Source organism: Centroberyx gerrardi, chromosome 8 (genome assembly GCF_048128805.1).
Source record: "Centroberyx gerrardi isolate f3 chromosome 8, fCenGer3.hap1.cur.20231027, whole genome shotgun sequence".
Classification (NCBI taxonomy): Eukaryota; Metazoa; Chordata; class Actinopteri; order Beryciformes; family Berycidae; genus Centroberyx; species Centroberyx gerrardi.
In genome coordinates, this window is record NC_136004.1 from 11,124,211 (window position 1) to 11,138,066 (window position 13,856).

A 13,856-nucleotide genomic window follows, 5' to 3' on the forward strand; every position below is an offset into this window, starting at 1 on the left:
GGCATGTGTTTATCTGAAGAGTAGATGCGGAGTATGTGCTGTGTGACTGCAGTTCACAGTTCAGTGAAATCTCAAATGAACAGCATCTTCTCTCTGATTCTCCTCTCAGACTTCATATCACATCAGATTTGCGTCATACATTTTTTGTTTTTGGTGAAAATTGACAGCTCTCTTGATAATAGGCAGTCTACCAATGCTACACATTATTTGGATTATTGGTACAGGAAACAGTAGCAAGCATATGCAATGTAGTCGATGGAGGGTTCTCACAAGTGTAGTAATACAAACGTGTGTGTGTCACTGCCTAGTGTTGACCATAATTGTCTGTATAGAAAATAATCAAGTTCACTTAATTGTGACTCTGAACAAAGAACGAGGATAAACAGCATCAAAAGAATGCAACATTCACTCCACAAGCTATTATTATTGTCTTGATGAAAATTGCCGCTACCGTTATGAAATATTATGTTGCTTTCAAGCATGGCCAAGCATGTATGAGAATCCATTCGACTGGGCTTCAATTCTGCAGAAATAATTTCCTCTCCAAAATGAATTTGTTGCTTTGTTGTTTTTTTTTCCTATTCTGTGTGATTGATTGTGGTACAACAGACAATAAAACATTACCTTACCCGCATTTTCATCATCACACTTTTTTCAAAATCTCACATCACAGTTGGTGGAGCGGGCTGTTACTTGTTAGAACAAGAACATTTTACTTAACTTTCACTTGAGAACAAAACAACGACTACAAAAGAACACATCATTATAGAGAACTGTAATTTATTGAACTGACTGTTCATCTGCTACTATTATTACCTCTTGGGAATTATCCTCTATAATTCCCCAATTGCATGTGGGAAATAGCAGCTATCAGAGAGGTGGAGAGAGCAGAGAGGTGGAGAGAGCAGAGAGAGAGAGAGAGAGAGAGAGAGAGAGAGAGGGAGAGAGAGAGAGAGAAAGATCTGAAGTTCTTTATCACAGAATACAGTTTCCATCCCACTCCTCCTAGCCAGGCTTAGGGGACCGTGCTCTCCATGGACTCTCTCTGTGTGCCAGACTTCACTGGGTTTAGCACAAGAAGCACAACTTATTGGATTATGGGGTCCACCATCTATGCTCAAATTGCCGGCGGCTGTGTGTGTGTGTCCACTTGTGTGTGTGCCCATGTGTGTGGTGCTTCTGACCGTATGTCTCTGTGTGTGTGTGTGTGTGTGTGGGGATATGTGGGTGGGTAGCTAGTGCACAGGGGAGGAATGAGGGAGAAAATACATGATAAATTCCCTTTTAGTTTCCTATTTTACATGCAGGATTTCTCACCCTTTCATGTTCAGGGGTTAGAAGTTTAAGCAGGCCTGAGGAGCATCTTTAGGGCAGAGCATCGTAAATGTAGCGCGGCTGTAAAGGTGTGCGAACAAGATCTTTTTCTTGTTCGAAATGGCTGTAACTTCACCTGTCTAATTCCAGTCCTCGGGAAGTGTTTTGTCTGCGCGCGGCGGATAAGGGTTGGCACACATTCGTGGTGAGATGGACTCTGCTGATGAAATAGCACTCCATCATTGTCCGTGCCTTGAGGGAATTTCACAGGGGAAGTCATTTACTGGCACAAAAAACACTCTCTATTTGTGTCCTTGGTTCTTATTCAATTCAGCAACCCCGCTCACCCTGCTTCGCACATTTCAGCTTAGGTAGCACGGGGTGTTAATATTCTCTCTAGGCTTGTTCTGCGAAGTTGAAGTTAATCTTTCTCCTTCTTCGTCGTCTTCTGATTTCCAACCAAAAAATATCACCTAGGAAACGACATCAATATGCTGTAAATGTCACATTAAAGCTGATGATAACATCAAATCCAAATCCAGTGTCCCTAACCTTACTAGTTTTAATATGAATATTATTAGAGAATGAACGCGTCAGGGGCAACCAATGGGAATTTTTCCCCTGCTGTGTCCAGCGCCATTCAGGCGTGTCCACATTGTGCTGTGCACCGCTTTCATGGCGGTGACTGGTAGATGTGCCCTTTCCTTAGTGAGTTACTCACTGAGATGAAGGATCATAGAGACCGGGGAGAATCTTTGCACTTGCCTCTTCATTATTTATTCTGCAGCGCGGCACATGGATAGCACGCTGGGTAGGCAGAGTTCCAAATGTGCCATGCCTGGAAAGAAGAAGTAATCGGTACCGTTAGACTGAACGCTAAGAGAACAATTAGAATGGAACGATGATTGGCAGCCAAAAATCCACCAACGCTGCTAACCCTGTACTCATTACTGGATGGTCTAAGTCTAGCACTACCCAGGCTGGATACCATATGTTTATGATGGGTATAAGACATCTGTGAATAATGACCAATTGTTGTAAAGGAGAGGAAAAAATCAATTTCACTGTCAGAGTGGCCGTTTAATTGAGAAGATTCAGAGGGGTATGAATATACAGTGTGGCCGAGAGCGAGCGAGCTGCATTCCGCTCACGTAGCTCTTTGAGGGGGTGAGTGACTGCCTCCCTCTGCCAGAAGCTCCATCCTTGTCCCAGTGGCGTCCCACCTTAAAAAGACGAATATATGTGCCTAACTGGCTCCCTGACATTGACACGCCGTGACTCACGCTGCCATGCTATTTCAGTATGACTGTTGGCAAGCCTTAGCTTTCCGTAGCCTCTCCCTTCCCTGCTTTGGTCATTTGTTTGCCTCCCCTGCTAGGCTGTTTACTTGTAATTTGGACATCTGTCAAGGTGGTTTGTTTGCTACCCTGTGGTGTGATTAGGGCCACCTTTGCCAAATCTAGGAAGATAGATGGGGTTATCACAAGTCTTGGCCGTGAGACAGAGCCAGAGTTTGGCCTCCTCTCATCTACTAAACTTAGTAGGACAATTAACAAAGCGTCGGGTGTCCAAAGGGATACTGCGAAAGAGGCTCAACAAATTCAATAGATTCAGGTCAACGGTCACATATTTATTCATCACGCTTGTTAGTACTCTCCTTCCACCAGTCTTAATAGCAGTGTTTCGGTGCGTCCCAGCACGGCCTGTGTGCTTTCCACGCTCCCTCCTTGGCCTGTCGCATTCTGTTCAGCGCTGCGCTCTGCTGCCAGAACCTCGTCCTTACACCAGGGGGACAGAGTGGGGCAATTAACCACCTGCTGGTAAAGAGGCCATACTGTATAGCCTCGCACACACTCACACACTCACAATTGCAAACTGTAGTGCATGACGTGATGCCACTCATACAGGCTGTATATTCATGAAGCTCAGGTATGAAGCTTGTATTCACAAAGCGTGTGAGAGAGAAGCGGGCGGTGGTGATTTCAGATCTGCATTCTGATCGTGTTTTGTCTCGGGTGTTGCTAATTTGTTCAACTCCTTAATGAACATTATTGGCAGGATCGCATTAACCAAGCACTTAACTCTCCTAATGGTCTAAGTCATGCTCCAAGGATATCACGTGACCAAGTACATACACTCTCAGACGATCAATACTGAATAATTTCACATAGGATTTCTCCCCATCCAATTTATGCTCATTGGCAATCACCCTGTTTCTGTTAATATTTGGATTGTCAGCCACCATGAAGTTTTGTAGTTTAATTAAGAAGTGACACAAATCACAACAGCCACTCATCTGGAGCTGTAAAACAGTTTGAAAAAAATCTAATCTCTACATCTTGGTAAATCATTAAAAGCTGATAAGGAGCTGTGGACTTGTGGACTGGTTCACATAGCACAACTCCTGACTTCTGTAATAAGCTTAATCATCAAAGAAAGGTTTTATTTAGAGCCTGAGCACTGCAGCGGCGGCAGTAGCTGCAGTGCGATTTGCAGCTCTGTTGTCGTGTATTGTGAGGTTCAAATCAACATGTGTCTCTCAGCCAGTGTGTTTTCATGGGTGTGACAAGAGGGTGTGGCAGGGAGGTGCTGGGGGAAATCTGCAGACTACTTCACACTGAAAGAACTTAAACTGCTGTTGAACAACCCTAAAGAATGTGCAACCAAACCACATACAAAACATTCAAACTATTTTGAAAAACAGAGTGACGTCTAAACACAATTCCATAAATGAGATCATGGTACAGATACCTGGGTTTGTGGCTTGGGAAAAATATATATAGGCTACATAAACGATGGAAATGATGCGGTGGAATCAAGGGAAAAGGTGAGAAACAGAGATAAAAATAGAAAGTATGATTTCAAATTTATGACTTCTTGTAGTTTAAGCCATTCGTGAATTAAAACTGTTGCCGACTAATTAACTTGTTGACTAGTTAAAAAAAAGTGGAACTTAAGAAATAGCTCAACAACATAGTTGTTGATCTGCTCCCCAACACTGGCAGGTAATAATTAATCTCATTCATCAGCTACTGTACTTAAGCCTGTGATAACAAAAAAAAAACAACAAAAAAACAAGCAGACAAACATTTTTTCTGCTCTATATTCAAAGTAACTATGCTAAATGACCTACATTATAACATGTTCCCATCCCAAAATACTTTTAAAAATGAGGTTGGAGGAATACAACTTTTCATTTGGGCTGGCTTGACACTGAAGGCAGTTTGAAATGCTCTCAGCTTCAGGAGTGGCCAATCAACCAGCACTATGGACAGAGAGGGTGTGGCTGATAGTTATCTGTTCAGTTTCACCTGAGAGCAAAATAAATAAGCAAGCATTACACACTGCACTGAAACACGGCCAAGCCTCAGGAGCTACACTGTCTTTGGATTATTTCTCCACTGAAAGGTAAATTGGAGTTAAATTTATTTTCAACCTATATTTCACTATTGCTCAACAGAACTCCATTTAGTATTCTTGGTAGTGTGCAGTTGTCCTACTTGAGAATTAATTATTTTGTCTTACCGCTGCTCACTTTGCTCACATTGATATTCACATTCATTTGAACTCTAACTTGCTAATAACCTGGCAGGGAGAACCTTTAAAACTTTAAGAGCAGTGCAGGTAATAATTCGACTGCCTTGTGCATGTTGGATTTTAGCCAAATAGGTGTAGCGTTACAGAACTGAGGTGCATGATAAAGACAACACAGCAGAAATGTTTTCATGGTCAGGAGATTAAATCAAAATGAGAAAGCACAAACATTCAAATAAGGTAGACAGTTTCTGAAATCACATTCTGAGAATCATTTCCTCACTTTGTCTTTGCATTTGCTCCCAGGGTCATAATGGAACATCTGTTAACAAGCGTGAGGCTTAAAGTGGCTGTGTTGTTTCTTTTAGCAATTCATCTCAAAACAGGTGAGTCTGGTTTGATAACCAAGGAGTGTGTTTGAGGTTTCTGCTAAATCTACATGTTTTTTAATGTGTCTGTGTCCACATCAGGCCTTCAGGCAGGCCTATACATATTCTGAGCATGAAGAGTTGAGCGTATCTGCTCTCTAACACAATAGGTGTTTTACTATAAGCGCCATAGTGGTGATGGGGCTTTGTTGAATCAAGTCAAATCTGTGATCCACACGGCAGATTGGCTTGTCTGACATGCTCTCAGTTATTGATGTGACAGTAATGCATCTGCCCTTGTGTGAACTGCATCACAGATGTCCAATGGACCATGGGCATAAAATGTGGCTGACAGCTACTCCTTTTAATATTCTTATTTCTTTCATGCCCACTGCTTGGTTGCAAAGGGTCAAAATGTTGTGTGCTTCCGTAAATTACTACTCTATGTGCCAGAGCGAATTCCCAATAGCATATTGAGAGGAGAGCATTATCTGAGCCCGCTCTCTGGCCAATGAGGAGGTGCAAAGGATTTGATTATTTGCAATGGTAGCTTAATGGTATCAAGCTTAGTGGTTGAGTGCGCTGGCAAGCGAGCTGCAACTCCACATGGGAAATATATCGTCCTTACTTCACAACTTGCCACTTTTTGCCAAAAGGGTTTATTAGTGTAAACATGTGACTGACTAATTTGAGTTTTTTTTATATTCCCATCATCATATCTGCCATCTGCGCCCTTTTATAAATGCCTCTAACATATTTTGTTCTGTTCCAGTGGAATCAGAGGGATCTCAGAGTATTAAAATTAATTTACAAAAAAGACATATAACAACTAAATTCTGTAGGGAATGTGCTGGATGTGAGATGGGCCAGGAGTAATGAATGCAGTCAACAAGGACGCTGACATGATTTACCAACATGGTCCATTAATGCTGCAAAGAAATTTACCAGAGGTTAAGCACCTATATGGGAAAATTGTGAGAGGAGGCTTGCCTCAGATGTCAGAGGTGTTTCAGTGACGGCACCACCAAGATAAACAACCTGAGACTGTAAAATGTGTCATTGTGTTGCCACACAATATTTTCAGCCTTGAGTTCTCCTTATAGAAACCAAGGCCTGTATGCGCCAAGCTTTTAGGCATGATGAATTGGGATTCCTGGTTAAAGTACATGACCACAAACAATAACCACATATTTGAGGTCAAGGGTGTGAGTCGTATTGAACCACATTCACACAGAGCGCTAACATACTGTTATTTGTCATCCAAGTACAATTTACATTTCTGTTAATGTATTCAGTTTTGGTCCTGATTTTAGCAATGTACTCATAATTAATGAATCTCAAGAGTTTTAATTTTACACATAACTCTTTTTCACACAAAATAGCACTTTTACTTTTCTTCTGGCTCCAAACCCTCAAATAAAAATCTTCAGTCTTCACTTTGACTTAAGAGGCCAATTAGTCTCAGATCAGCACTCCTCCTCCACTCGGAGACTGTTTGTGAATACAGGCCTAGAGCTTGAATGCCATTGAGAGGGGAAAAAACATTAACATATTTGAGAAATTACTTTTTTTCCCCCTTTTTTTTTCTAACATCTTCTTTTGGTCAAAGTATAAATTGCTTTCATTTGGACGGAGGAAGTGTATTATGAGGCAGACGATTTGAATGTAATGTCCTCTGCGCCACTGAGATATCACAGAGGCGATGCAGGTGACGTCCACGGGCTCCCAGACCATCCAACGGGCCCAGGGGGAGAAAGTCGCTCTGGGGTGCACCTACACCCCCGGCTCCTCGGACACCGGAGAACTGGACATCGAATGGTCCAACGTCAGCCCAGACATGACCCAGAAAGACAAGCTGGTGAGTGAGGAAAGAGCGGAATGCTGTGAGAAACTTGTCTGGGAGGCTGGAGAACTGACTTAGGCATACATTACTTCAGCATCTCAAACATTCGAGACTAGACTGACTAGACTTCGGGCTATGTTCTTACTAGCAATTTAGTGGAAAAACCTGCTCTGAAGGATTGTCGTCACTGAATGGGATCTTTGCATCTCAGATCTTATCGTACGCAGGGGGCCAGACGCTGCACTACGGTGACCCCGGCCTCTCCAAAAGGCTGAGCTTCACAGGAGACCCCAAGCTGGGAGACGCCTCCATTGCCATCTCGGATGTGAGGGTCTCGGACACGGCCACCTACCAGTGTAAAGTCAAGAAAGCGCCCGGTGTCGACATGCGAAAAGTCACTCTGGTGGTGATGGGTGAGGAAGAATTCCTTGACAGTCTGACACTCCTCCCCGACCGGTTTCTGTTTTACCTGTTCCTTCCTTCAGCTGCCCTCTTGTTCTTTTAAATATCGGTCTCACTCGTATGGAATGTTATTGCCTTTTGTAGTTTTCCTTCCCCTGCCCTTCTCTAGCCACACCTAGAGCTGCTTGTCTCTGTCACACGCCTAAAAGTTCCCCCTGATGAGCTGAAACATACAAGCATTCCTCTGAGGAAATGCTATTTGATATACTGGTGTTTATTTTTATATTTGTGCTTTCTCTTCACTAGTTCGCCCATCTGTGCCAAAATGCTGGGTAGAAGGCGGTGAGGAGAAAGGCGGCACGGTCTCCCTGCGCTGCAAATCCTCTCAGGGATCCACCCCTTTGAGTTATGTGTGGAGGAGAGAGAGCGGAGGTGCCATCCCACCCACTGCAACGCAAGGTACAGAGGCAACCTGCTAGAAAAGCGACCTCTCCATAAGCAGGTGTACACATCAATAATGTAGTGTTTACTCTGGTATGTAATGTGCTAGTACTAAATGTTCTGTTCTTTCATTAAGACCCACAGACCGGGGAGTTGTTGATAAGGAATCATTCAGAGAGCAATGTGGGAAATTATGTGTGTGAGGTGAAAAATGCTGTTGGCAGAGAGCAGTGCAAATACACACTGTATGCATACAACGGTAAGTCTAATCCAACATCAATTATATCATAATTCCTAATTTTACTCTTCTTTACACTTTCATGCCCTAAAGTATCTTATTGGTTTCTCATGTATGAGTGTTTGCCATCTGCTGCAATTTTAAATTCCATGAAATGATACCAGTTGAAACCTCTATTTAAAGCTAGTATACAGTGCTGTGAACAAGGACAGCTGCAGTTGTTTGACACCTGTCTCTAAGCGTCATTTCTACTCCCCTAGCTACCAACAAAGTGGGTGTCATAGTTGGGGCGGTAATAGGTGCTTTGTTGCTGCTGCTGCTACTCCTGCTTCTCATCTGGCTCCTGATTTGCTGCTGCCATAAGCGTCGCTATCAGAAGGAGGTTGCAAATGAAATCAGGTACAATATGAGAACTGATATGCATTTCAAACATCAATGAAAACCTTTAACACTTTATTTGGATATTCTAGTGTTGACACTCAACTATCAGGTGACAAAATGTAGATGTAGGTGACAAAACAAAGTGTCACTTGCCTATTTGCTGCATCTCCCAGACTATGTAACCCTGACCCTGACCTTAGCCTAACTCTTAAACCTAAACCCAATCCTAACCTGACCCTATTTCTAACATTAACCCTAGCTCAGACATTGAATATCTATAGACTACTTCTCACAAAATTATGAGTCTCACTTGAAACTCAGTAGACTTTTTAGTGACACATTACAGTCACTTGATAGGAAGTTGAGTGTCAACATTAGACTGTCCAAAATAAAGTGTGACCCTGGAAGAGGCTGCATCAGAAGAGCAGTATTTTGAGCGCTGTGCTGCTTCCTCAGGGAGGACGCCCCGGCCCCAGAGAGCCGGCCCTCCAGCAGAAACTCCAGCTTCCGCTCAGTGGTGGGCTACCGCACCCACCCCGGGGTGGTCTACAGCTCGGTGAGGAAAGCCCTGCCCAGTAGGACTGAGTCTGGCCGCAGCGCCATCTACACAGACAGGAGCAACGGCACATCGCAGCCAAACTCTGCCGGGGAGAAACCTCCTCCCCTCAAATACGACAGCAGATATGGATACCCAGTGTAACAATGGGAGTTCAAATGCAAGCCCACCTGGGCTTGATAGACTTTCCTTCAATACAAAACTACATCTTGTAAAGAATACTGTATGTATGTGACAAATGGTGCAATACAATATACTGGAGTATAATGGTACAGATCCACTAGAGGCATTTTTGCAGCCGCAATTGCTAATTAGCTAGTTAATAGCAGAGTGCTGCTATAGGACTACTGGAAACTTGTAAAATCTTAACTCTGCCTTATGGACAAACATAATGCGCAACTGGCTGACTTTCATGATGCACTGTAAAACACATCATGCCATTGTAAACAACAAGAGAAGGTTTGAGAAAATGCCTCCTCATACCCCAAGTCATTATTACACTGATTTTGCAAATGCTGTGTAAAGAGTGTGTGTGTATATAGAAAATAACTTTTTTGTTTTTGATTTTTTGTTTTGATGCATATTGTTTTTTCCATGAGGCATATGTAACTTGATATGTCATTTTTTATTTTTATTTTTATTTTTTTTTTTAATTTGTACAATTAAATAAAAGATTTTAAAATGAAAAACAAGTCAGTCAGCACGGCACCATCCTGCATGCCTTACAAAGCCCATCTAGGGTTCACTGAGCTTTCAGGTTTTTGTTTCATGGCTCCGTCTTTAATTGTTTGAGCATATCTGGGTAGACGAAACATAATGTATTAACGAGATACAAAGTAGGCTACATCTCCTAGTATGTAGAATGTGTGACGTGTCACCTTTCTGGAAATGATTCAACTAAATGAGACTGAATGAGTTTTTATTTTTGCATCACCACAATGAAATCAGACAGTCTGTTTTGACATGCAGTAAAGAATTTCTAAGTTTGTACTTTACCAACAAAAAAAATGAGGTATTAGAAAAGTATATAGGAATTTAATCTAAAACTTTACCAACAATCAGATTGTCTTTATGACTAGGGATTTGAATGCATTGATTTTGTACAGATTGTTTACATCAACAACAGGGGAGGAGAATTATGTTTAATGATGCATGGAGAGTGCATGAAAAATGAAACTTCATGTTCTGCTGTAGCCTAACCCTAATTTACAATTCAGATGAAAGTGCTTAAAAATAGTCTGAACAACAATTACATCTAACAGTTTTCACAGCCTATAGATGGAAGACGTAGTTTCAGTAGTGTCACTGTGTAAATATGAATTCAAACTAAAAGCTACTCAGAATATTTGATTCTCTGATGGCCTTGTACAAGCAAATTCAGTTCAGATGAATTGTGGCCCCGATCTTATGTGCATTTGACTCCTTTTCATTTGACACACTATACATTGAAAACTGTCAACGTGTGTGTGTGTGTGTGTGTGTGTGTGTAAATCTGTTTCTTCCTGTATGCCCAATTCAAGTAAAGATGTGCTTATTTATCACAAGGAACAGTTCACTGCAGTACAAAGCCTTATCGTGCTCAATAGTTACACAAGCCTCTCATTTGATCCATGAATGAACTGGGAAAATAGATACAATGATTAATTACAAAAACGTGACCATCAACCTGAAAAGGAAACCAAGAAACTCAAGTTCTAACAGGGTTGGTAAAGCAATTATTGAAAAAAAGGCACTGTCCTCAGAGCCAAATGTGCTTTCACATCTAGATTCAAAGAGCGCTCTAGCTGGAAGGAGATATTTTTTTTGTGTAGAAAGGTAGAATCTGGCCTTGAATTTAGCTTTGCATTGTTTTGGTTCCACTGACAAAATCAATTGGCTGTCATTCAGTAAACATGGTCATTTTAAGGAATTTAAGACCCCTTTGAGGGCAAAATGTGGTTTAGGAATTGGAAAGCCATATTCTTTGCTTATGTAATGAATGAATTACGACAATGCTCATTTTGATTACATAGTTTGTATGTAAAACAAGCAAGCAACACAAAAATAAAATGTAGACAGAGATTCTTAAAGTCAACATCTTGTTAAAAATCCAAGTGAGTGCCCTCCATAGCAAAACTACAGTGATAAGGTATTGCATTAGCAAGGCTCCTGAAGGTGATTCAAAGGTGATTGGCTTTCCTTATCAGGTAAATGTGTGTGTGATATGGTGTTTGTAAATATGTGGCCAAGCTTCAGGAATAACTATTTGCATGGGGAGCGCTTTAGAGTGTGATCTGTGAATTGGCTGTCATGGTGCGGTGATCGTCGTACAGTAAAGTCACCGGATATTCATAATGAGCACACATCCTTCTCACCACATGCTGATGCAAATACATAACCACAACTACCTGTGGTCATTTCTGATGCAAATCATGTCTAATTCTTATGTATAAATCCCTGTCAGAGAACACAAAAATCATGCCATTCTTAGTCAACATCTTTAGGCAAGGGGTTAAAGCTAACATTAAAATCATCAACTACAGCCAAAGGTATTGAGTCAGACAAGCTATCGCAAGGTCTAGCAAGGATTAAGAATGAAAAGAGAAAGCTTGGGTGGGGTTTAAAGTGATGAAATGCCTCATCCGACCCAAGGGATCTTCCTCTGAGGTAAAGTTTGAACCTTTTCTTCCTCTAATTGCTTCAGCCCTCTTAACCCAGCTATGCTTGACTTCATTTTACATATGATCACTCAAAATGCAGATTTTTACCTTCTTTAATGTTTTTTCTATAACATAATGGCACATTTGAAATGAGTTTATTCAGAACATTTCAAAAGCTTAGCGTGTGAATCTTTTCCCCATGCAGGCCGAGTGACAAACTGTGGCTGATTTCATTCTGTGGTAGAAATGACGAATCGTGTGGTTTGGACTGTCTCTGGAATTATTGCCTTCTTGCCATCAGTCTTTCAACACTACAAACAACATTTCAAAACACCACACTGAGCCGCTGAGTGGTACATAGAAAGGTATGAAGATTAAGTTATTCTAAAAAAAAAAACAAGAAAAAAGGTTTATATTCCAGCCATCTCCCCACATTGCTATAGGAAAAAGAATAGCATTATGCTGGGGACAAATAAGGTGATCATCTGGGTCATGACGGGCTTCGTGGCTGTCACCACTGTGTTCTTCAATCTATATATCTTCCTGATGAGTCTGTGGAGCTACAAGCAGAAGAAGCAGTGGACCGCTAGTGAGACCATCATCACCGCCCTGTCTGTGGCCAGCGGGGCCCACCAGCTGATCTGCTACTTCTGGATGACCATGGATGAGCTGGACATAGAGTGCCACATTGCCCAGAAGCTCTACTCAGTCATGCTCCTGTTGATCTTCAGCCTCAAGTTCACCATCATGTGGACCAGCGGCTTCCTCACCTTCTACTACAGCACCAAACTGGTGACCACACCCAATCAGTGCTACGCGAAGATCCAGGCCGCCATCCTCAAACACGTGACCCTTGCCGTTTTCCTCATGCCCCTGTGTGGCCTGGGGACCTGCTTGCCCATGCTGGTGGTGCTCCACCCTGAAAATCAAACCATGGAGAACAAAGACTGCGGGGTCATGATGCCGGACACCACCTACGGCAAGGTCTACGAAACCATATATCTGATGCTAGCCGACGTACTGCCGGGGCTGCTGATGATAAAATGCTGCATCTCCATCTCTGCCCACCTGGCCGTCCATCTCCGCAACATGAAGGCCAGTACCAACGGAGCCCACGGCCCAAAGCTGGGCGCTCAGATGAGGGTGATCCGCATGGCTCTGTCCCTGGTGGCGGTCTTCCTCTGCTTCCTGGTGGTCGACCTGTACGTACACTGTCAGATAGCAATCAACCACGAGAACGCCATCGTGCTCACCCTCTTCTTCACGTCCGTGTACACAACGGTCAGCGCCATGGTGCTGATCTACGGGAAAAAGACGTTCTGGAAAGCTCTGATCCAGGCCTACAACGTCTGCCTGGATGAGTATCCATGTTTGTCTTGTCTAAAGGTGCCTGAAAAAAAGGCCAAGCCCAGCTCTCCTCCCAAAATTGAAAATTGAGTTCTGTGAAAAGTCTGTTGTGCTGAAATCAATTAACATTTGTCTGAAATTGGACCACTTATTAAAAACACTTTGAAATTGCTCTTTTGTTATGTGCCAGCAATTACAGCAATGAATATTGTACTGCTGTATCAACGTTATTAAGATTAGTGAGCAGCTTTGCATTTTGAACATACTATCCAATTATTTTTTTCTTATATCAATATTTGTCTGACCTCACTGGCTGATGCTCCTCAGATTTTAAAGAGGGTTAGTTTAACTGTGCCAGCAATTTTAGCTAATTCAGAATGGGGAGGGCAGAGCCGTACGAGTCGAGTACTGGTCTTCACAGTGTGATCCTCAGCAGCCAGGTAACAACACACCACCTAAATGATGGGTTCATCAGACTGTACCTTGGCGTATGAATATTTCATGACAACAAATAATACCTGGGCCAGTAAAATAGATCCATAATAGCATGGTTGCATGGACATGATGTAACTCGGTACCCATCTGAAATGCTGAAAAATACATGTGACTGTGGTGAGAGTACAGAACATATTAATAAAACAAGAAAGTACTCACAACCTAAATTCTATTTTTTTTTTAGTTTTTTGATTTTTTTCTCAGTCATGTTGCAGATGGTTTAAACTGCAAATAGGGGTGATGGTAGCCTGAAGATTTGAAAGGCCAACTTGTAATTGGAGGGTTGCCAGTTCAAATT

At 42.2% G+C, this 13,856-nt stretch overlaps 2 protein-coding genes across 3 annotated transcripts; both read left to right on the forward strand.

Annotated features, from left to right (window-relative positions):
- Positions 1 to 4,637: 4,637 nt before the first annotated feature.
- On the forward strand, positions 4,638 to 10,595 carry vsig8b (V-set and immunoglobulin domain containing 8b). Of its 2 annotated transcripts, none has more exons than XM_071927857.2 (8): positions 4,638 to 4,722; positions 5,155 to 5,234; positions 6,905 to 7,074; positions 7,271 to 7,472; positions 7,768 to 7,920; positions 8,039 to 8,161; positions 8,401 to 8,539; positions 8,978 to 10,595. In XM_071927857.2, exons 2-8 carry the CDS (start codon positions 5,162 to 5,164, stop codon positions 9,219 to 9,221), a joined length of 1,104 nt encoding a protein of 367 aa, XP_071783958.2. In that variant the 5' UTR covers positions 4,638 to 4,722; positions 5,155 to 5,161; the 3' UTR covers positions 9,222 to 10,595. The 2 variants fall into 2 exon arrangements, with proteins under 2 accessions (XP_071783958.2, XP_071783959.2); XM_071927858.2 differs by having other exon boundaries at positions 6,914 to 7,074.
- Positions 10,596 to 12,175: 1,580 nt separating this feature from the next.
- On the forward strand, positions 12,176 to 13,177 carry tas2r202 (taste receptor, type 2, member 202). The gene has a single exon (XM_071927798.2). It carries the CDS (start codon positions 12,176 to 12,178, stop codon positions 13,151 to 13,153), a length of 978 nt encoding a protein of 325 aa, XP_071783899.2. The 3' UTR covers positions 13,154 to 13,177.
- The last annotated feature ends 679 nt before the right edge of the window (positions 13,178 to 13,856 follow it).

Excerpts from the sequence above, each read along its gene's own strand:
- vsig8b (XM_071927857.2), top strand. The coding sequence starts at position 5,162 with ATGGAACATCTGTTAACAAGCGTGAGGCTTAAAGTGGCTGTGTTGTTT. Across the intron at positions 7,473-7,767 it reads AGTCACTCTGGTGGTGATGG|TTCGCCCATCTGTGCCAAAA; the intron begins GTGAGGAAGAAT and ends TCTCTTCACTAG. Across the intron at positions 7,921-8,038 it reads CCCACCCACTGCAACGCAAG|ACCCACAGACCGGGGAGTTG; the intron begins GTACAGAGGCAA and ends TCTTTCATTAAG.
- tas2r202 (XM_071927798.2), top strand. The coding sequence starts at position 12,176 with ATGCTGGGGACAAATAAGGTGATCATCTGGGTCATGACGGGCTTCGTG.